At 29.7% G+C, this 24,473-nt stretch overlaps 3 protein-coding genes and 1 non-coding gene across 12 annotated transcripts; 3 read left to right on the top strand and 1 right to left on the bottom strand.

Annotated features, from left to right (window-relative positions):
* The first annotated feature begins 304 nt into the window (after positions 1-304).
* Positions 305-10,770, top strand: lig (ubiquitin-associated protein-like lingerer). 7 transcript variants are annotated; one of them, XM_069121519.1, is made up of 15 exons: positions 305-394; positions 2,274-2,472; positions 2,590-2,953; positions 3,027-3,290; positions 3,373-3,566; positions 3,643-3,882; positions 3,968-4,288; positions 4,369-4,806; positions 4,871-5,095; positions 5,163-5,370; positions 5,450-5,649; positions 6,685-6,894; positions 7,036-7,158; positions 7,251-7,526; positions 7,606-10,770. In XM_069121519.1, exons 2-15 carry the CDS (start codon positions 2,341-2,343, stop codon positions 7,852-7,854), a joined length of 3,444 nt encoding a protein of 1,147 aa, XP_068977620.1. In that variant the 5' UTR covers positions 305-394; positions 2,274-2,340; the 3' UTR covers positions 7,855-10,770. The 7 variants fall into 7 exon arrangements, with proteins under 7 accessions (XP_068977620.1, XP_068965112.1, XP_068965954.1 ...); XM_069109011.1 differs by having other exon boundaries at positions 386-526; positions 2,605-2,953; XM_069109853.1 differs by having other exon boundaries at positions 386-526; positions 3,400-3,566.
* A 1,252-nt stretch (positions 10,771-12,022) lies between these two features.
* On the top strand, positions 12,023-14,312 carry LOC138189703 (WD repeat-containing protein 13). Its single transcript, XM_069131856.1, has 4 exons — positions 12,023-12,567; positions 12,646-13,322; positions 13,529-13,821; positions 13,922-14,312. Exons 1-4 carry the CDS (start codon positions 12,495-12,497, stop codon positions 14,166-14,168), a joined length of 1,290 nt encoding a protein of 429 aa, XP_068987957.1. The 5' UTR covers positions 12,023-12,494; the 3' UTR covers positions 14,169-14,312.
* Positions 13,959-23,245, bottom strand: LOC138189350 (uncharacterized). Of its 3 annotated transcripts, none has more exons than XM_069131581.1 (9): positions 22,667-23,245; positions 22,451-22,593; positions 22,327-22,350; positions 18,352-21,842; positions 17,352-17,886; positions 17,015-17,272; positions 16,686-16,836; positions 16,500-16,571; positions 13,959-16,378 (listed from the first exon to the last, which is right to left on the bottom strand). In XM_069131581.1, exons 1-9 carry the CDS (start codon positions 22,758-22,760, stop codon positions 15,849-15,851), a joined length of 5,298 nt encoding a protein of 1,765 aa, XP_068987682.1. In that variant the 5' UTR covers positions 22,761-23,245; the 3' UTR covers positions 13,959-15,848. The 3 variants fall into 3 exon arrangements, with proteins under 3 accessions (XP_068987682.1, XP_068987769.1, XP_068987841.1); XM_069131668.1 differs by having other exon boundaries at positions 16,686-16,812; positions 22,667-23,242; XM_069131740.1 differs by lacking the exon at positions 22,327-22,350 and having other exon boundaries at positions 22,667-23,244.
* Positions 23,246-24,283: 1,038 nt separating this feature from the next.
* TRNAQ-UUG (transfer RNA glutamine (anticodon UUG)) lies at positions 24,284-24,355 on the top strand. Its single transcript has one exon. It is a non-coding gene; the product is annotated as a tRNA-Gln (tRNA).
* The last annotated feature ends 118 nt before the right edge of the window (positions 24,356-24,473 follow it).

Below are 24,473 nucleotides of genomic sequence, written 5' to 3'. Positions count from 1 at the left end.
TCAGAATGGATACATTTAACTAATAAAACTAATAAAAAATATATGGATAAATTTTTAACTGTATGTAACATATATAGTAATATAGAAGAAATAATTAAATATTTGAATAAAACAAATAGTGCAATATAATAACTATTAGAAATAGATTCAAAAAGGATTTTCTCTCTATTATTACATACCCAATAGTGTAATTGAAAATAAGCTTTTAACTTGTCTTCATTACGTGTTGATTATACCTAGAAAATTTCTGATTGTCTAGTTAACAAACCTGAGCGTTCTAGTATAAAATTGGCTACCCGTATGGAGCCCGATAAAGCATAGAGGCGGTGCTGCCAAGTCAGGGAGGGGGGCCCGCGGTCACGTGACCGAGCTGCGTTTTGAGCGCACTAACCAGGTACGAGTAAATTCGTTGTTTTTTTCGTGGTTTTTCGCGCGCCACGGCCGAAAAAGCCGAGGCGTCGTGAATTTCGCTTGTTTCTGACTCCGGACGTGTCCTTCGAGTACGCAAACAACGCTTATAATAACTGTGAGTTACTTGCAAATACTTTGACTCGATCATCTTACGGAGATCTATCGATGCTCCACCGCGGCGATGGTTGACAAGCCTTCCTCGCAAAACCAGAAATGGCGTCTACCGTGCACATGGTCTGCGGAAAATATTCTACATCAACGTCATAGTACCGATTCAGGAATATAACGAACTCTACACGGCCAATTTCTTTATCATCCGTTTGAAGAATTTTCACAACTCGCTTACGAACAACAACACAACGGACAAGGTGTTTTTTGTGATGCGCCAGATAATCCTCCTTCGTCATATTCTCACCGCGCACGTCAAAATTTCTCTCTTTTTTTTTTTTATTACTTCATCGTCATTTGAAATCTTCTGTGTTGCGGGAAGAAAGCTCACAAATCTTTTCGGTGTTTTCGGTGAATTTAATCGTTTGCATTGAACGACATGGTCCTTGAGAATTTCGAAAAATCTTGTGGATAAGGTTTAGATCATTCTGCATATCGCCCTGACGCTTACTTATTCGTTCTTCTTCTAGACAACCGTTTTAGGAAAAACGTGACTATTTTAAGAAATATCTGTTAAATCGTTTGATCTTGTATTTATCATCATTAGCCGACCCTAACCTTTTCATCTATGCTTAAAAGGTAGAAATAAAACTGTATCTTGCAGACGTTTATTTAATGTCGACTTTTTTATTGTTAATTCTTCATACACACATTTTCATAAATGTGATTTGATATTGTGCTTGACATGTTTTATAACTGTTAAAATGTTTTTAAATACCAATTGTTTTTCTCACTTAGGTTATTTTCAAAATGCATATTTTTATGGTATAATTGCTAATACCGTGGGTTATGTGGGTATTCTAAAAATTCCTAAATTGAACAAGATGTATTTTATTCTTCTTCGCTAATTCTTTAAAATTCATAGTTTTATTAGATATAATTATGTGTGATAATCATGGTTATACAATCTATCTGATGATAGTACATATACAAGTAATTTATAGTTATACATTTTTTGTAAATATTAATTTGTGTATTTATATATTTACATTATATTTATTTATTAATGGTATGAAATTTTATTGTATGATATTTTGGTTTATTCTTGATATCAAATTAATATTCTTAGTTAATATTAATTAATTCTTATTTAGGAAAAAAGTGATATTAATCTATGGTCATTTACTGAAAAATTTAGTTTGTTGAATTAGTCTTTTAAATTTTTAGTTAATTTATGTATTTTATCATATATTATTCTAAAAGATGTTATTTATTTTTAGAAAATTAGAAAGTGTTTTAAAAGTATGTATCTTATTTATAATATTACAAGTTACATTTTATAATCTGGAATCAATAATTTTGTGCATTATTTATACTTTATTCAATATTAGTGAAAAATAATTAATTGCTATTAGAAATGTATAATTTTATCATATACTTCTATAAAGATAATAATTGAGGTACTTACAGACATTAATTTTAATTCTTATATAACATTCAGAATATAAAATTTATAATTAATGTCAAACATTTTCAATTTTCATAAAATTAAAAAAAAATTCAGAATTATATGTAGTTTTGTTATTGCAATATATTATACATTGCAATAAAATAAAATAATGTTTTTGACTTTTTATATTTTAATTAGTTAATAAAACTAAGTTTGAATTAATAGATGTATTTATAACACACATAGTATTTATTTTCGGTATATTATATTAGATATACACAATTAATTGTATTCTTTGTTACAGACTGTAAATAGAGAGTGTATATAGTGTGATAAGGGAGTGATATAGGTGTGTGGCATTTTAGTTGGCAATGAGTTCAAGCAACAAATCGGTGTCCTCCGGTGGGAGAGGCACCAATAAAAATAAATCATCACAACAACATGGGAAATCAGATCATCATCAAACTAAATCATCGGATTCGATAAAGCATGAAAAAACGCAGGTCAGTAAATATAGCTAATTACTTTATTATTATGAGTGATAGAAAGATGTCTTTTTATGCACTTTTGTTTTTTGTTTATTTGATAAAGAATTTTTATTAAAAAATATGGCGTTGTAGCCAAACACTGTTCAGATGCGGCATGCACAAATCATTGACACTAGAATGGGCAGCGGTGAAGATCCTGTTTTGAAAGAGCGCATAAAGCAAGTCATGGATATGACTAGACGATCAGAAGACGAGGTTGTTATGGCTTTACATGATAGTGATGGTGACTTGGACCGTGCCGTTAATGATCTTTTGGAGGGAGTAAAAACAGAATGGGAGGTGAAAAAAAAGAAGCCTCGTCAACCTAGTGGTTCAAAACAAAATATGGATACCTCTGGTGGTCAAGATGAAGGTGGTGATTGGGATGAGAGGCGTAATCAACGAGGAGGTGGTCCTCCACGTATGCGAGGTCGTGCTAACCATGATAATCGTGGATGTACGTTAAGATAAATATTATACATATTGATATATATTATTGATGCCACGTGTCTAAATAAATCTTTACTTAGGGCGCGGTCGAGAAAATAAAGAGAACGAAAGAAACATGGAAGATGGTATTCGTGATGGAAGTTACAGTGGTAACAGAAGAGGAAGAGGTGGTCCAGGAAGACCAGGTCGAGGAGGACGAGGTGGAGGGAGAGGACTTGGTCCACGAACATTTGCTAACCGTAATGACCCATCATCTACTTCATCTGCTCATAGTTTTAATCGATCGATTGATACATGGACAGGTAATGAAGAGCAACAACAAGCTGCTCAGGAGCCAAAGATGGGTAAGTCTGTTTAAATATTTCAATTATTCACATTTTAAGTTATTTAATCTTATTATCTCACACAACAAAAATATGTGAGTAGATGCATGGAATAATTTGGATTCTGCAGAAGACTGGGAGAATGAAGAGTATACAGGTTCATTGGCGGATACAAAAGTTTTTACACCGAGCACTTCTGCAGCAGAACCTACACCTTCTACAGAAGAAGCAAAAACTCAAGATTTGCAACCAGTGCAACCTAACCAGACTGTAAATTTATCATTACTACAACAGGAAGTATGTAAAATTGCTTTTTAAATCAATATTAGTAATTACATGTAATAAAGGTATCTTTTTTATTTATGCATATAAGGAATTACCAAAATTATCAGAAATGCAACCAATACAACAACAAACTTTAATTCAACAAACTCAACAACAACAACCTGTATTGAGCTTACCTACAATGCAGCTATCACAGCAACCGAATGCTATAAGTGGTGGGGTATTAACAGCTGCCCAAACACAATATTTAACACAACTTACCCAACAAACAAGTGAAAACTTGAAATCTGCTGGACAAAATACATTTTCCTCATCGATATCCAGCCAGGTAGCTAAATAATATATATGTTTACGAATTATTTTATAATGTAATATATAAACTAGAATATCATTGTATTTCTTATATATATCAGTCTCAGAGGCAGACAAAACAACGTCCAAGGGTGCCACCACCATCAAAAATACCATCAAGTGCTGTAGAAATGCCTGGAGATGCTGTTAATAGTGGCATTGGATTTCTTGATGTCCAATTCGGTGCACTGGAATTTGGTAGTGATTCAAGCTCTCTTGATGGTTCTGCAAATGAAAAATACAATTCAGCTAATAATACAATAGCTGGTGTAGATGTGTCTTCTACTACAAATGCTGTAAACACTGCCAATACAAATAATTCTGTGGATATCGAAACAACGCAACCATCATCGACGACACCTTTTAACACTACTTCTCAAATGGTTACTTTATTATATAAATATTAATACTTGTCATTTTTTAATGCTTACAATTTATTAAATAGTTCTATATTTACTTACAGTTATCAAATAGCGACAATTTACCGGTATCGAGTGAACATTCGATAAACGCTCAAACATTCACTGCTCGTGGTAGCAGTTCTGGACAAACTTTAGATATAACTAAACAAGATTTCACTTCACAAGTCTCGCCAGGAAATGCACCTCCGTATGGTACAACAACAACTTATCAATCTCAAAAGTCATCATTTCAAGCACCTACAGCGACTCCCAGCACTTATAACGCATATTCTACAAATGCTCAATCTGCTCAATCATCTTTTCAAACCGCATCCGGCACGAGTGCTAATAGTTATTCTGCAACAGCAACTGTTTCACAAGCAAGTTATAATTCTTCATCATCATTTCCTCAATCTAATACATCAACCTTTAGTCAAGCTTCTCCCTCTGCATCTGCATCTGCAACTTCAGGTTATAATCAACCAACAACTACAAATCAGGTAATTATTATGTTGTATAATATTAAAATGATTTATATTATATAAAATTCATTTTTTTAAATAGGTATATCAGTCTGCAACTGGATATGTACCTACCACAACATCTCAGTATCAAGCACAGTCTGTAGCTACAAATACTGTATCAAATAGTAGTACAGGCTATCAAACAAGTGGATATCAAGGATCGTCTTCGTTTCAGTCGACTCCACAAGCTTATCAACCATCTGTTACTACATTTACTTCACCTATTACTCAAACATCCGGAGCTTACCAAAGCGCAGCACAGTCTGTAAGTATTTCATTTCATGAGCTCGAATATTACTTAAATGCAAGAAATTACTAAACTATACTTACAGGTATATGCAAATGCATATGGCACATATGCCAGTCAACAACAAACAGCGTCTCACAATCATAAATTGAACAGTAATACAACAAAAGATTCTCAATATGATAGTAACACAACGACATCAAATAGTTCTCTTGCGACTACAACGGCACCCACATTAGGTCTTAGTTCTGCCTCCGTAAATAGTTCACAAACTAAAGTAACAAATTCTAATGGTAAGCAGTGTCTAAACACTAAAAATTGAAGTTATTCCTATGGTCAAAAAAAAAAAAAATTGTAATGTGATTTTTAAAGCGGTACCGAAAAGTACATCGAGTGGTGTAGTAACGGGTAGTAGTGGAACTGGAAATATGACAGGTGGTGGTGCAGCTGGTAGCATGACTCCAATGCTAAGTCATCAATATATTATGGGCCAAGGTGTACCTTATGCGTTCCAACAACCAATGTACAGTTATGAGGAATTACAGCTTATGCAACAAAGAATACCGCATATGGTCAGTTACTATTTGATTCCTCAATTTATTTATCTTACGTCTCAAGTACAACTTACTCATATGCTAATCGTAAAAGTAATTTGTACTTGATTCCATTAAAATGCTTCGTTAGAGTAATGTACACTTTAAAAAAAGTATATCATTTTATTTCATATACTGTAACAGATATTATAACTATTATATTTCTTGAAACAATAATATTAGCATTCATAATCAAAAAGAAAAACTTATATTTCGGGTGTACTACTCTGCGTGCTATTCTATTTTGTCATGATTATTTAGTAAGAAGAATGCTAAAGTAATCATTTGTTTAATGCTTGGTAGCTGCTCGTTATTTCAATATTCTTTTTTCTTTTTAAGAAATTATGGATTTCTTATTCACATTTTCAAGGTGGCACACGAAGTTTGTTGTATTTTTTATAGTGAGATGTTTCGCATCAGATAAATTATTGAAAACATTTTAATTTCTGAAACATTATTTAGTAGAAAAGTAAAACTGTCTGTGATTAATTTGGAATATTATCGTGAAAGATTAGTCCGCTGAAATGAACCTATTACAGATAATATAAAATACCATTTTGATCATAGACTAACTGTAGTTATATATATATATATATATATATATATATATATATATATATATATATATATATATTCCTTCATTATTGGTTTCATTTGCTCTATACCTCATGTTACGTATTTGAAATTGTATAAAAATATATAATATAATTTTCAAGTGGTTAAGTTGTACTCTATTTTAAAATAAATTACACTGGTATGTTTGTTAATATTAAAGATAAAAATTTACATTAGAACAATAAAATTTTAAAATGTAGAAAATAATGGATTTTAAATTACAACATCTAAAGAAATTTTAAGTTAAAGTCTAAAACTCTAAGATAGGTACAACCAAACCGCATGTAACCTACCCCCAACCTAGTACGCGTAGACTTAGATATTAGTTAGCCTTCTTGTATTTGGAGTACACAGTGTATGCATGTAGTTTTGTGTTTGGCCTTCCTGACTAACCTGCAGCCAACTACTGGTTACTATGACGCGGCCTTGGGCTATCAGACAACCGGCCCTGCTACCAGTCTCGGTGGGGGACGAGGAGATGCACTTTCCGGTGTACAAGGCGTTCAAGGAGTACAAGGCGTACAAGGAGCCTATACCAGTATTAGTGACGCCAGGTTCGCCAGAAACGACAGCAATGCATCTCCAGTTCCATCAACTATGTCACAACAGGTGAGGTTTATAAACATTTAGTAGACATGGCAATCAGCTTAAAAATATTGTTGTAATACTTAAACATTGTTTTGATATTTTCGACTAAATTACAGTATTGTATTACATTCAAACAATTTTTTTAATTCATATTATTTGTAGACTGCTACACAGCATCAACAACCAATGATGAATCCTACACTACCTCCAACATATGCATACTTTGCATATGGTGGTGGAATAATGCCAGGTGGCTTTCAATATGGAACCCCTGCTATTTATCCTGTAAGTTAATCAACTTATATAATTAATTCTTTATTTATTTTTTAATATATTCTAATAAAACATTCGCATTTCATTTATAAAAATTACTATAGCAGATAGCGACTGCTGGTAACGCGGGTACGAACAGTGGTGCATATAGTGCTAAACCAGGAAGTTATGGATCTGGATACGGAGCTGGAGCAAGTTATGATGCTTTAGCATCTGCTGGTCCTGCGGCCGAATATAAAGGTGCGGGAAACAGCTATACCACTACACAAACTGGTAAAACAGGAACATCTACCGGAAATACGAATACTGGTGGATCGTCTGCAACCGATATAAGCGCCACTATGTATGCTAAGAGTCATGTAGCGCTTAGTAAAGTGAATGTAAGTATTTCTATAAATCCAATTTCATAAAAATGTATTATTTTCAGCGAAAGTTAATAACGCTTTAATGTTATTTCAGTCCTATGATAAACAAACTTTTCACTCAGCAACTCCCCCGCCATTTAGTCTGACTGGAAGCCAAAATGCTGGTTTGCCTGGTGCATATGGAACGCCACATTTGTTTATCCCAACTATGCCTCATCAACTGCACCAGCCACTTCATCAAGATGGTGGTAGTAATGCAGGCCAAAGGTCCAATACAAGTTCCCAAAACAAAGCCCAAGCAAAACCTGGATATAGTCCTAGTTACTGGACTGGAAGTAATTAAAAAATTGGACTGCGCAAGGAAAATGAGAGGATAAAAGCAAAACTGCACCATTTTAGACAAACTACCATTTCGCCATATGATACACGGTGGTGTGAAATAAGGACATTGACACAATGATACAAAGGACACAAGACAAGACGATTTTTTTCTTTTTTTCTTTCTTGGTGAAACTAAATGATTCTGGTATGACACGAGTTAATGTAAAATATAAAATTAATCTTAAAATGTGGAAGGATTAAGCAATTTTTAAAGATTTTGTGTTTAACAGGGTGGTAATATTTCTTTTCCACATAAATCTGCTACGACAATTAGTTAGAAAAAACGTTATACTCTTTTTAATTAGTAATATTAATTTCTACATTCTTATATCTTGAGATATTAAGTTGAATTATAAAGAAATCTTTTGACATGTTATTATTTTACTTATAATAATATATAATTCATTAATTGTATTAAACAGTTTTTGGTGTGTATAATGCAATATACATATATATATATTTATATATAAATATATTTCTTTAAAGTGAAATGTAATATCCAAAAAGAAAAAGAGGAGTGGTCAAATGCAGCATGAAAAAATTGCATAGTTCTTCCTACGTGAGGCGCATTCGTGCCAAATAAATTTATAGCGTTTATAACGTATAAAACCGTGAAACGAATGATCGTACATATTTGTCAAGATAAAGAAGAACAGAATTAATTGTAGTATGTTGAAACGCTATGAGAAAAGGAAAATCAAGATTTGTGAGTAGCTCTCGTGTGAAATACTGAAAAGATGATCTAGAAGAGTAATTGACTGTTAAATTTACTTCCGATCTCCTATCTGTATACTACTGTGCAATTGCGAATATACTGCATCGACTGCAAAGGGTGATAGTTTTTTTGTATGATGTAGGCATCTCGGCTCATTAACATCTAAAGTGCTTCTTTACATGAAAACAAAGCACCCCATACGTGATGGAACATAAAACTATACTATGTAAATTACAATTATTGTATGTATTTAACCATGGAACATCAGGTATATAAAGTTATAATCATCATAATGTTGTCACTTTTGGTATTTAAAAACGAATGTATAATCGCACTAGTTTCGCATTCTTGCGCGCACCCATATATAGATATATTTGATTTGGTCGCCTTGCATTTCTTTTAGTTACCAGAATTTTATGAACGTTATATTTTATTAACAAAAAGCTATTAAACCAAAAAGAAGATACCGTCATACCATGTTTTCAAAGAACGTTGATTTCAAAATGAGAGCGGTACTTATTTAATATATCTTATGTTTATAAAAGCGGCGTTGCAGATTAGATAGTGCCACAAACTACTAAGAAAAACAAGCAGAATTCAGTAATTTTCTTGTGGTGCCTTGAATAAAATTCAAATAATAGAGTTCAAACATCTGCTTTTTGCAGGAATTTCTCATATAACTTTTTACAATCCTTTCATACTGTAAGTTGTATTATCTAAAACGTACATTACCTTACCCTTATTCATATATTAACTTTTACTAATTACTCTATATCATCCATGTAATTTATCTTCTAGGAAATAATAGTTGATGCTTTAGTTTAATAACAATTTTAAAGTTTTCGTTTGCAGAGTATTGTTTGCCCTCTCCAAATTTATAGTTTTCAAAGAGATCCAAATGATTCTTGGATCAATAATTGCATTATACAAATACAATATATCTGAAAACAGATAAAAAGATTAATTTGTCAACAAATTATTTATAATTATTATGAAATAGTTACACCAGCTTTAAAACTACATTTTTGAAACTTATTATGTAAGGAAGTTCTTCGGATATAGAAGAAAAATAAGACACATATTATGACATTCTATTTGATGTTTACAAAATGTATAGTCCAAATAATAATCTTATGTGGCTACGTCGTAAGTTCTTCAATTTCTTTTTTACTTTTTGCTTTTAATTCATACTCATTTCTAGGATCTGCTTAAAAACTGTAATATTTGTTAATACATAAATAAAAATGAATTTTAGTTGATCAAAGTATTGAGTATTAAATGTTGAATAAATTTATGTTGAACATTACATGCTGATTACAAATACGTACATAAACGAGAACAACCCGCACTGTTTACATTTTTTTAATTTGATATTAATATAATTTTTCAACGAATGTAATAAAAAACAAATGTCGATGTTAGTGTACCGCTAATAAGTATTCACAATGACCTGTATCATTTTAATTAGATTATAATAAAGAGGAAAATGTAATTGTCGATTCCGTCTGATAAAACAATATTCATACTATTACATTATTTATGCTGATTAGAAACATATTGTACAGTTATAACATAATCAGACGAAAAGGAGTAAAGTAATACATTAATTAACACAAGTCATTTTAGAAAACATACATTACATTTTTGCATTGTGGATAGCGATCATTACAATATAATTCCTATCATTAAGAGTAAACGAAGATATGAGTAAAGTATTTTCACGAGATGCTGTTGAAATCCTTACGACCTAGCATGTATTATACTTTGGGAATAAATTGTTTTATCGCAAAACTATTCCGAGTACCACTGATACGAAAAAGTACATAATTGTAAGTAAAATCTTGTTAGCAATTGCATTATACATATATATAAATATATACAAAATTGAATGGCATCGATATGGATAGGATATGTTTGAAAATCATGGGAGACCAAGTGTAGAATAGTTCTCTTTAGAAGAACAAAGAAAATGTAAATCTGTAACCATAAATTACCGAGAAAAAATGATCAATTTTATCGACAAAATCATTCCCGGATACGGATTATTCGATCATCCTGACTATACAGGATAACGAAACTTTACTGTGTAACACTAATGACTTAATAACTTTAAAATATTGTGCTATACAAAGAAAACTTTACAAATATACGTATGATTTTAAATGGTTGCTAAATATGTTATCATTAAAAGCTTTGAAATTAACTTAAATATTACTTTTATTTTCAATCTAACAAACTCAAATTTACATATTAACCATCTTGTTTTTTTAAAGAAATTTCTTTTTAAGATACATTATTTATTACAAATATACAATTTAATTAACGTTTTGTAATTAGTCCTTTAAGTAAATGTTTTATACACATTTTATATATAAAAAAAATTGTTTTTGATTGCTTTAGCTTTACATTATAGTACTTATTCAGCCACCTAAAATCGAAAATATATTTAGAGCGTTTATGTTAGTTATATAAACATTTTAATAAGTTAATAAATTTATATTAAACATTTTTAGAACATCTTTACGCATTCAAAATACGCATATTTATATAAATCCACTCATGTAAACATTTAAGGGATTGGTATGATAATTGAAAAAATCAATTACTTTTCTTGTTTTTGTTTTTTTTCAATATAAATTTTCAAATATTTCCAATCTTATGTGTATGTTCAAATGAATTAGGGGCAAGTATATTAAATGTAATGTACGATGAAAGATAAAGTTGCAAAATATTCTACAAAATGAAAGAATGTAAACGAAACTTAAACATTTAAATCAAAGAGTTCATTATAACAATTATTAAGCATTAATAATTTTTGTATTTTTATCAAGTAATGATCTATCGAAAGATGCAAAATTCAATGCGTCATTATTGCTATTATATAATTATTAAAAAAATAGCCACCACTACTGTGTATAAATATGGGTATCTGAGAATAAATGTATTAAAAAAAAAACCTGTAACATTCATACATATATATATAATTATTGTGTAAAATATTTTAATTCAACCAGTACTATATAATTTTTTAAACAGTCTTTAGTTGTCTAAATAAAGAGAAATTATTTAAATTGCAGAAACAAGATATTCACTATAAAGTAATTAATTTTTATAGATATTTAAGATCTTCAATTATTTGTTAATTAAAACCAGATTTGAAAGATCAGTTTGGACTTTTTATAAATATTTATCACTTATTGATCCTTAATTTCATTATTTACGTATTAACGGTACGTGTCTGCATATAAATACATTTTAAATATATAAATTTTAATAATTTAATATCTACAAACAATACAATACTGTAAAAGAATGTATATAATAAAGATAAAATTCAAATGATTTAATATAAAAATGTAATTTAAATGTATATGCATACATATATGTTTTATATACGAGTGCTTTATGTAACATATGTATGTATATACAAATGTACATACATATGTATACCGTGCGTATTTTGTAATGAAGAACAAAAATGAATGATAACGATTCAATCTAACATTTTTAAGGATAATATACTTAAAATTCTTATTAATTGCGTTTATATAAATTTTCAATATACTGCAAGTGAGAACGTACGAGTTAATAAAATGTTAAAAAAAAATGTTACTTATTAACGTCAATAGACCCAAGAAAATTGGCACAATACGTATGTTTTGCTTCAAGCTATGACTAAACCAAAAAAGAAAGAAAAATGCACGAAAGAATAATAAATAAAAACATTTTTAAACATTTGTATTATATATTTTTTTACAAAACATAAATTATTTAATAGGTTAAATATCCATGTTTATGTAGCGTTTTATCTTATGCAATACTATATTTATTTTAACAAATCAATACTTGATATTATCTGATTTGTATAAATATATAGAATTGTTATTATGTGGCATCAACAAGTTTTTGCTCTTGATGCTAAATACAATGCACAACGTGTAAATAAATTACCTACTTTAGGTTTGTATATGTATGTTTATAATCCAATATATTGTAACACACTAAGATTTACAAATGATTAATGTAAGATAATTACAGGAATGCTTTATATTCGTCGTAGAAATCAACTGTTAAAAGAAAAGTTTAGTAAAGATCCAAATATCAGAGAAAATTATATAAAACTAAGAGCAAAACTGTTATTTCTGCGATATGGCGAAAACTTAGAACAAAATAGTTTTAGTAGTTATACAACTGAAGAAGAGAAATCTGAAATTAAAACAAAACTTTATAATATACAACGAAAATCAATTGCAGAAAGTTTTGCCTTTGATGGAATGCATCATGTTTTTGATCAACACAATGCACCTGTAATGATGCTCAAGTTTGCAAATAATGATAGATCAAAGTTATGTTGTGCATCATTAGATGGATTATTATCGATATGTGATGCTATCAGTACTCCTCCAAAAGTGATAGCTTTATTGGAAGGACATAAAAAAGGTGTCACTGCATTAGACTGGAGCATTAGTAATGACCTTATAGTTTCATCTTCTCTAGATGGTACAATAAGACTTTGGAATGTCCTGAATCCAGAAAATAATCCAACTTGTTTACGAGTGGTTAATGATCAACAGCGAGCAGAAGTTTTATGCTGTGGATTTATACCCGTAAATAATAATTTGATTGTTGCTGGTAATTCTCAAGGACTAGTACAGATTTTGAATATATCTACTGGTATATATACTCGCAATGGATCTTGCAAAATTGGTGGAAAAGTTAGTATTCTTTAATCTTTCTTAATGATAAATGTTTATGTTAAAATTAATTATAATTCATTTTAATTCTTATAATAACCTGCCATTTTCTTAATTTTTTATTATTATTTTTTTTAATGAGTTCTATGAGAATACTGTTTGTTCTCACTTTTTAAAAATTTATTTAAAAAATAATATTAAATAAAAAGAGAAGTATTCTATTTCAGATTCTGTCATTAACTTGTGAGGGTAGCGGTGGTTCCATAATATGGGTTGGAAATGATAGAGGAGTTATTATGTCATTTCAATTGGAATCAGGATCAGGACGATTAACAAAATTAAAGAGAGTACAAGAAATTGGTGGAATGATAAGTAGTCTTTCTTGGCGTTCATGGCTTTCAAAAGATGCTCCATGGCCAGCACTTTTAGTGAACAGTGCTTGTAATGTAGTATTATTGTACCATATTATTGACAATCAAGGTTCTTTATCTCTGTGGACAAAATATCCAATAAAACACAAGTAAGTTGTTTGAATATTATTACAAGCATAAACGTTTCTTTAATACGAAAAATGTATAAAATTATAACAAATAAAATGTAATTCATAAATTTGTTAACAGACAATACCTTGTGAGGTCTACTTTTTGCCCACAAATGGAAACATGTTTAATAGCCACTGGTTCTGAAGATGGTACAATACATTTATTGGATTCAGCAAGAAAAGGCAAAGCAGCAAAAATCAACCGACTTGAAGGTCATGCAACACCGACAATTGCTTTATCTTTTAATTATGATGAATCTCTTCTTGCATCTGCGGATTATCAAGGACTTATTATTTTATGGCGTAATCGTCAACGTCATATATAAACTTTTAATAATGTACAAACATAAAATAATATTATACAAACATTTTATAAAAATAATTACTATAAGTAAAATATTTATAATAAAATTTTAAATGTTCTTTATCTGTCTTGGAACTTGAGCAAATTATATCATCTGTATTTTATCCAATACTATATCAAATTTTTATGATTTTCTGTAGAAATAAACTAAAATTAGTGAAGTTAATCAAAATACACGAAACTAAAATATTTCATACGTAAATATGTATGTTATAACGGTATAGGAAATAATAACAATGAAACACATATTCTGTTTAAATCAATGTCTGCTTTGTATAACAATATATTAATCGTTCTCTATTAATATCCTATGTATTATAATGAGCATGGAGTTAGCGTTATCAATAGTGATAATAGTAATAGTAATTGTAATGGTAGTAAAACTGCATAATAATCGCAGTGCTATTAATAGTAGTTATAACATGTACGTTTTCGATTTCACATATGTTAATGAAATTATATATCGGTGCAAATATCAAGTATATTGGTATTATTTGTATTTTTTAATATTTTTTATTAATCTAATCTATTCTGCCGCTATATTATGATTTACTTTTGTTGTAGCAACATTGGAAACTTTGAAAGATATTTCCCAAAAATTGTATAATATTAATAATTAACAGTTACTAACATATCTTTGTTGGTTTTCATTTTTATATTCAAATAAATATTTGCATATTGTGAATTTAATAGTTAATACCATATTCATAATAAACAATCTTTTTCTTGTGCACTTATGTCTCACGCAATATTATTCTTCTGTAAAAAATTATCTAAATATTAAAAATGGTTAAAAAAGCTATGAGAGGTGCTCAAAAATATTTAAAAGTATGGAAAATAGTATGCAGGAAAGTACGGCAGCATATTTTCTGTGCTACTTTATCTGCAGTTTTACTAATTTGATTCATCAAATTAATTGAAATAAAAGTGCACAAATTGTGCCCATCACAGTTCTAGTAAAAATAACAGTACAACGTACATTTAAAAAGAATTATTTGTGAATCAGTTACTGTACACGTTTAGCTAAAGGTTGAGACTTAATTATAGTACCGTCCCTCGATTGACACTATAATACTTTTAGAGTAGAGAGCTGTTTTTTACTAATATAATTTTAATATAATACCAAGAAAGATACCGTATTTAAAGATAACAATAATTAAAAATCAATATGAATAATTATCATATATCATCAATGAAAGTAATAACATTAACTTACACAAATTTTACTTCTTTCATAACGATTACGTACTGAACAACTTTTAATAAATATTTACAGATATGAAATGAAATTATTCGTTAGTTTTGATGTAGCTTTTAAAAATCGATTGTCTGCTATTTGATTCAATTAATATTTACGTTTCTTTATCGTCACATGAAGCTAATTGTATAAAAAATTATATCAGTATTAAGCTCTATTTATGTTAATGTTTCTATACAACAAACAAAAATTTAATATAATACTATAGACAATCGATTGAATCTCAGCCACAATAAAAATTTGCTACATCTTATGTACAATAATTCGAGATTCATTTAATAGTGAAATCGTTGAGTAATCACTATACTTTTGCAACGAAATTAGTTCGGACGGACTTCAGCTAAATTATTTCTTTTAACATTTTACTAACGTCTTCGAAACACATTAGTTCTGAGTCAAAACACTACACTTGTCAATAGGCTCAATTTTTTCTTGACTATCACATTGGGCACTTTTTGAAGAAGTCGGATCAAGACTCTTTTTTTGTTGAATGTCTTTGGGAGGCACCGTTGGTAACGTATTGTAATTCAAGGAGTTTGATAGAATATGTTGGTCCTGTGTAAAGTCTATACTTTGCAAGAATTCTGACATGTTTTCTTTATCATGCAACTGTTCTACATTATCCTCTTTTGTTTGTTTATTAGAAACAAAGGGTGAGCCAGTTGTAGATAAATTCAATTTTAAACGATCTCTAGTATGCCTTAATTCTCCTAATTGATATTGTTGACTTTGACTACAATCATTTAACAAGTCTATTCCGTTTTGTGGTACTCCTTGTTCATCACCATCTATTTCGTCTCGTTCTTCAATCACTGACGTAGACGCACCAGGAAAGAATTGACTAACATATTTACTCTCGCTAGTTTGAAATTGAAACGGACGATTTGAACTGCTCACGAAAAACTCTTCGTGTCCTATAACCAAAATAAGTTTGATGATATAAGGTAAAATATAAATTCATAAATATTTCACATATGTTATATTAACTAACTAAAAAAAATATATATATATAATGCATATAATACCAGACCATACCAGTATGATTGGTATCATCATAATCAAGGGGATACAGATCTAATCGTGGTTCATCTATCATTTCCTCCCAATCTAAAATTAGAGAAAAATGATATACGTCATAGATAATTTTCCAATTATTTTCTTATATATGAATTTCCAATTTCTAATATAATTTATTTGTACTTTAAAATATTTAAAATTTACCACTATATGAAGTTGGCTCCCAAGTAGTGGTTGGTTCTCCTTGAGTTTCTGTAGCCAGTGTTTCTTTCGGGTATTCGTATACACAATGATAGCGCTGTTTCTTAAACCACACACTCTTTTTTTGATCCTGAATAGACCATACATTATAAATCTAATAAAATTTATATTACATTATATAAATGTAATCTAATATACGTAATATATATATAAAGAAAATATTGCTAAATAAGGAATACCTACCAATTCATCCTAGCAGCAAAAGCAAATATAGAAAGATATAAATATTTACATTATATTTAAACAAATGTATAGTAAGTTATAAAACTTACACTAGATTTTAATGTTTTATCTGGAGATCTTAGTGCAGAACGATGAGGCGCTAATGTTGCATTCCAAGCTGATGGTGTAAATTCTTCTTCTTCCTCCTCTTCTTCTTCTCCTCCTTCTTCTCCACCTTCTTCCTCTTCATCCTCCCCTTCTTCTTCTGCATCCATTTCATCCTCGATATCAGCATCTAGTATTTCTCCTTCATTATTACTTAAACAACTTCGAATTTGCACTTGCTCGACATGCGGTTCATTATACCTCTGTAAAATAATATGAAATTATTACATATATGAAAAATAAATTCATATATATTTGATTATTTATTTATAATGCACCTACTTTCCATACAAATTCACCAGAGCTGGAGCTATTATTTTCATCCTCTTCTTCGTCATCTTCCTCCTCTTCTTCTTCATCATCTTCATCCTGACTAATCCACCCGTGCTCTGTTCCAAAACTTGTTGACATTAAATCATCTTCTAATGGTAAAGGTAATGGCAATGGAAAAGATGAAGGCAATTGTTGCCATTTAGATTCCTCTTCTGGACTTGGTAAAGGTGCTCCACCACTCGCGATCATAATGTGCGACTTATCATCACGAGAACGAACTACCGAACAATTATAATCCAGATTTTCTTCTTCAGATAAGTCTCCATTGGTTGTATCTCGTTCATCATCTTGTAGTTTTTCTCCTAGTCCTTCTAACAAAATCATTTTATTTGTTCGAGTATCAACTAATAATACATCATCCGAAGTAACAGATTCTTTTGAAGCGATTGATGTATCCCTAGAATTTGATATTAAAGACTCTGAGGTAAGAGTACTTTCACGTTCTTCTTGGATTGGACTAAGTGGTGAATCATATACATTATACCTAAATATAATAATAGACTTTTAAGTTTGGTTTTGAATAATAAATAAATTATAATCATTATTAACCCTTTGCGGACTACCGCAATATATATATATGCGTTCTGCATAAGCCATCAATTTGGCCGAGGAACTCATATATGCGTTTGGCGAAAACAATTGATAAAGCCGAATGACTCATATATCTGTCCCACGCGTCGCTATGGGCGAAAAACTCATATATGCGTTCAGCGAAAACAACTGATAGAACCAAAAGACTCATATGTGTGTCATTCTATTTATCCTGTGGAGAATCTGTGCATGTACATATGTCTAGAATTTGACATCTATGAACGAAAAGCGTGTCTAAGTAGAAATGTGCGCTGGTAATTTTAAATGGCCTCACGGTACGGTTGATTACGAATCGTCCCGTCAGCAAAGGGTTAAATAATTTTATATTATATTATATTGTTGGAAAATAAAACAGTACCTTATTGAAATACCCACTCCTCCACTACCTTGATTAGAAGATTCTTCACTATCATCATCGTCCCAATGTTTACTATCTATATCACTAGATATAGATGGATTATCATCATCATGAGCTTCTAATGGTTCTACAACAGACATCTGAGCACAAGGTAATTTCTCTCTAAGTTCATTTCGAATTGCTGTTACAAACTCTTCTTCTATATCAAATGATACATAAGAATTATCACTACGTAAACTCATTGTAGAACTATCTTCATCTTCAATTTCATTTTCATTTATTTTCCCTATTTCTTTTTCATTGTCACTTTCATATATCTTTTCTATTTCTTTTTCATTTCCAATTTTATTTCTAGTTTCTCTTTCATCATTATTTTCAATACTATTTTCATGTTTATTTCTATTTTTATTTTCTTTATCATTTTTACTTTCAATTTGGTTTTTATTTTCCTCATCATTTTCATCTTCAAATTTATTTGAATTTACATTTTCATTTTCTTCTCTATTTTTAATATCATTTTCGTATTTGCTTTTATTTTCAATTTTATTTTTATCCTCATGTTCATTTGCATTAATAGTTACATTATCATTGTCATTACTAATTCCAATTTCATTTCTATTTTTAATCTCAATTTCATTTTCGCCCTTATTTTGTAAATATTGTTTTAATTCACCTTGTTCTTTGAGATACTTAATATCTGTTTGTATATTATGTTGTTCCAAATCTGTTTCTTGAGAAGAAAAATTGGTATCACTTAAATGTTTTAATTCCATATTTTTCTTAATATCAATCACATTTTCTGCCTGTATTTCTTGTTTAACTTCTGATACTAATTTTATGTCAGTTTCTACTAAACTAATATTAGGGGTACAATTTTCATTATTCTCTATTTCAACTACAGTATCTATAGTATGAATAGAATCAGATTCATCTTCATTTGTACAAAGAATTTTATTTTCTGTATAATTAATTGAAGTTAAGTTTTCTGTCATTTTTCCAGAATCAGGAAGTGTTGCATAGTACTCTGCATCAAGAATAGTATCAAGTTCAAATAAGATTTGTAACTGTTCTTCTTCAGTATATATTGGTATATTCGCTGTAGAATCATTAGTAGAGGTGGAAGGAATTAAAGCATAAACATTCTCTTCTTCTTCACAGGATTCTTTATCTCTAAATCCAGAATCAGAACTTTGCTCATCATCAGGTGTAGATAATTGTTTTCTTTCTTCTTCATCTTCATTTGGTAAACATCTTCGGTTTATGTCTATATCTTCTTCATTAGAAAATTTATCACTTGCATTATACATAGAGTGTTTCTGAGATTGTAAAGTATCTGGTGTAGATTCAATAGTTACAGTTAATTTTGGTGTGGTATTATTTTCTTGTTTAGACGAAGATTCTATATATTCATTAAATTCACCTTCATCCAAGAAACCAGGTACTTTCTTTTCTAAAGCAGAATCCAATGCATGATTCCAAAGTGCAACATCAACTAAATTGCTTTCATCGGTCCCAAAACTAACTGAGAAATTATTAGGAAAACAAGTATTGTCGCTGTTTTCATACTTAAATGGATCATTAGATTGAGATTTATTGTTTTCTTCTAACATTTCACAAGAAGGTGTATCATCAGGTACATAACGTAGAAGAGGAAAATTAGGATCCCCTTTTGACAGAAGTCTTAATACATGTTTTTCACTGCATGCTTCTGTACTTGCACTTGCAACAGATCTAGTGTCAGATGCTTGATCATTTAAAGATAATCTCAAAATCGGAGTTTGAGTTTGATCCATAGTTAATGTCAGTAATTTTGGCCTTTCTGAAATGTCTAACATCCTGATTTTATTACAAGTATTATTTGGCAAAGGATCTCGTAATTTTCTTAACGCTTCATCAAATTCATCTGCATGAATGCTATGTCTAAGATCGCTATCACTGCCGGTAGCGGGCAATTTCTTTTTCCCATATTTTTCTGACATTTGAGCTCCCATTGATAATTCTGCATCAGAATCAAAATCGATATGTACAAGTACCATTAAATCAGTAACAGATTTAGATTTTTGTTTCACTTTTTCAGTGTAAACTCCTTGTTCAATTCGTCCTTTCCAACTTTCTTCTTCAGTTTCAGAACTAGATTCATGATGAATAATATTTTTAAAATTTGGTATGTTTTTTACTAGTTCACCAGGTCCGAGCCGAAATGAAGACTGTCGGGGTGTATCGTCGACAATAGTGGTCCAATAATCTGAATCTATACTTCCTCGAAGATCTTGTAAACTAGCACTTCGAACATGTTTAGTATTAACTCGCAAATTCTCCCACCTTTGTTCAAAATCCAAATATTCTGTATATTCATTTAAAAGAAGTTGCTTTACCTCATCCAAATTTGGTCTTTTCTGTGGATTTAAATTCAAACATAAATGAATTGCTTGATATATATTTGATGGACAATTTTCTAGGTATGTTTGCAATACTTGTATACCATTTGATAAAAGATCAGTTCTTAAAGGTAAGAGCATTTGAATTACTTGTTCATCACTCTTATCGTGGTATGGTCTATTTCCCCATGTAATAATTTCCCAAAGAAAGATAGCATAACTCCACATATTTGCTTGAGATGTAATTTCTCTAGTTTCGATAGTAGTATCAGTACATTCTACACTTTCTGGTGCTGACCATCTAATAGGTAATGCGCGATCTCCAACTACATAATAATCTTCAGGGTATTTCTCTACACCAGTTCCATAATCTCCTAATTTTGCTGATAGGTCTGATGCTACTAAACAATTTCTGGCAGATAAATCTGTATGTACAAATCCATGACTATGCATATGTTTCAATCCAGCAGCAATATCCAGTGCTATCCGAATTGGGATGTTTTCTTTATTAAGTGCTTCTTGAGATTTTTTATCATGATTTGATAATAAAAAACCTTTGAGGTCACCTACTGAACATGACTCAAATAGTAATAGATATGGATCAGTTTCTAAACAAAATCCTAATAAAGTTAAGATATTTTGATGATGTAGCTTCAAATATGGAGTAGCCTCTCCAAGAAACCAGGCTTTTTCCTTCATAGTAGCTTCTTCCGTAAGAATTCTCACAATAACACCACCATTTTTAGAAGTTCTCCTGTGTCCTTCTAAATCTGCACGACCTTCGACAACTTTTCCAAACCAACCATGACCTATCTCTCTTAAATACTTCAATTTTTCTCTGGGTACACATAAGTCCTGTGCATCAAACCACTCGTGACAATGTTCTGGGAAAGTATTAGAATCAGAATCATGTTCTTCAAAAAAAGACGTTGATAAAGGTAATGGTTTAGGTTTTGTAGTATTTCTAGGTCCAGATATAATATGTTCTACAGGCAAAGGTTCAAACTGTACTCTCTCTGAAGCAACTAACACATGTGGAACATTCAATTCTAAACCTTCGAGAGAATGTTCAAATACTGATTCCTGACCAATATTGTTCCCATCTTTAAATTCCTATAACATAAAACCACAATTATAGTTTCTAAATCTTTTCATAAAAAATTAAAATATATTAAATTATATTACATACTACAATTACTTGCAAATAATACACATGCAGCTATATCTAAATATTGAAAGAAAAATAACAGACATGATACATTTATTACTTTCTTTATATATAAAATAACATGATTGTTTTACAATATATTTAAATGTAATGAATATTAATGATTTTTTCTACATTCATAAATAGAAAGCTTTTGCAAAAATTATATAAACTGTTATAATTTTATGATCAACAATATATCTGAACATGTAGAATAAACAAATAGTGTTTAATGCTAAAACAATCTTTTGTTTAAATTCACATTGCTATCATGCTTTGAATAGTTAAATAAAAGGGATTAATTACAACTCTTGTTGATTCTTAATATGATTTTCTAATAAAACTATATTTAAATTTTGTCATTCAAAAAATTTGTAGCATTAATTTTACCTGATTGCACTTTCCTGTTTTGTCCTACAATTAGTAACATATAAGTCATTATTCTTAGACAGTAAGTAACCTCGGTAAGGAATTTCATTTGTTATAAATAACAAAATAAATGACAATAAATTACCTGAAATCCCTTAGGCCTCCTAGGTCTTCGACAACAAAGACAACCAACTAAGGTAAATGCTGTAGCAGTAACGCTTAAAAGACCAAGGATATATTGTATCCAGTATCGTTCCCATTTTGATGAGGCATAGGAGTATGGCAAATCTATTATAAGCAAAATAACCTCTAATTAGCAACATGTTATCAAAATAAATATTCAAATATGCAATTAACATACCTGTCCGTATAGAAGATGATACAGGATAGGCTGTAAGTGTCGGAAGACCCGCCCAAAACAGCCAACATATCCAACATAATATGATATTCAGCATCGCGCATTGAAACTCTTCAATGGTGTGATCGCGATCTATTTAAGTCATTCTTAAAAAATGTATTACTTCTTAAAAAAATGCATGACTGCAAAAGCTGAGAAAATCTAGTAGATCGTAACACGTTCTAATTTTACGACACACATATCACAACTATCTGTAATCTCATATTTTTGATGTCTACAATCTATTGGAAACTAGCTTCGGTATAGAATGTTGTTAAATAACTTTGTCACAGCGATGATGAAGTGTTGCAATAGTATGTAAAATAGAAATACACTTTTCTTAGGGAAACCACCTGGGCCAAGCATGATACGTATCGTAAACCGAATACAATACAATCGGCTACGGTCCGGTTAAAAGGTAGGTGTAAAATCACCACGCTTGCCAAACCCAGTTCTATTCTTGCCCCTCTATTCTATCTATTGCTTTATTGCTCTCTTTCTATCTCCAATGCTACACACTAATATGAATGTATTTTGACTAAACGATCGCCCTAAGTTGTAACATTTTGATTAGTGCAATATTATGTGTATGTTTGACTATTTAATAAATTGTTACAACGATTGAATAATCCTTTTTTATTTCTACTATCATACATATGTATCAGTATATAATGTACATAATGCATTTAATGGTAATTAAATACGACATATATATATACATATATATATATATACATATACATATATATATAATGTTGTATTTGATGGCAATTACAAATATAACATATAATGTTTTATTTGATCGCAATTAAATACAACAAAATTTTGCAAAAATTACATCTATAATGTTAGGTGTAAAGATTATATGTATAATTTAATCTAATGTAATAAATATGAATAATATAATAGGTGCACAATTAATGCTACCGAATAAATAAAAAATAATTTTAGAAAAATAATACCTTATTCTCTTTTACTCTTTTTCCAAATATTTTTTTGCTAAAATTAGTATTATTTCCAAGTAAAATGTTATTCAAATGTTCTATTATAAAAATAAATTTAAAATAATTCTACTATTTAACAGTATTAGATCTTTTCCCTTGTTCTTTTTCTTACTATTTTCTTAACGTATTCTTTTCATTTTTGACGTACAAGATTTTTATGTAAACAAACTTATGTATATATTTTATAATACGTATCTTATCAAAAATGTTTAATTAAGATAAATATAACTAGAAAGAGTTTTGTAATTACAAGTTTTTATTAAAAATTTATAAACTGCTAATTTGGAACATTATGTATTGTATTATGATTACTGTATACAATTACAAGAATTTTTAAATTGAACTATACATATACATAGAAGTACAACAGGCAACAATAAATAAGTATAATATCTACAGTAACCCATTATATTTCTCTTAATATAATGTAATACGTATAATGAAATATAATTTACAATCCTTTAATTGTTAGTACAACAAACAGCTTAACAAAATCATATAATTTAATATATTTATAGGTATTAAGATAATTAATTAGACAGTAAAATCTTAAAAAATAAAAACGTTTAGTATAACTGGTCCCATGGTGTAATGGTTAGCACTCTGGACTTTGAATCCAGCGATCCGAGTTCAAATCTCGGTGGGACCTTAAAAACATTTTTTTCTAATACAATGAAAAATCTACTATAATTTTATTAAAGAAAATAAAAAATTTATATCAAAATTTTGAAGATTCAGTAATATATAAAAATAATAGTTTTATAATA

This window comes from Bombus flavifrons, chromosome 1, assembly GCF_040668555.2.
Source record: "Bombus flavifrons isolate JBK064 chromosome 1, iyBomFlav1_principal, whole genome shotgun sequence".
NCBI lineage: Eukaryota > Metazoa > Arthropoda > Insecta > Hymenoptera > Apidae > Bombus > Bombus flavifrons.
This window is presented reverse-complemented; position numbering and strand designations above follow the sequence as displayed.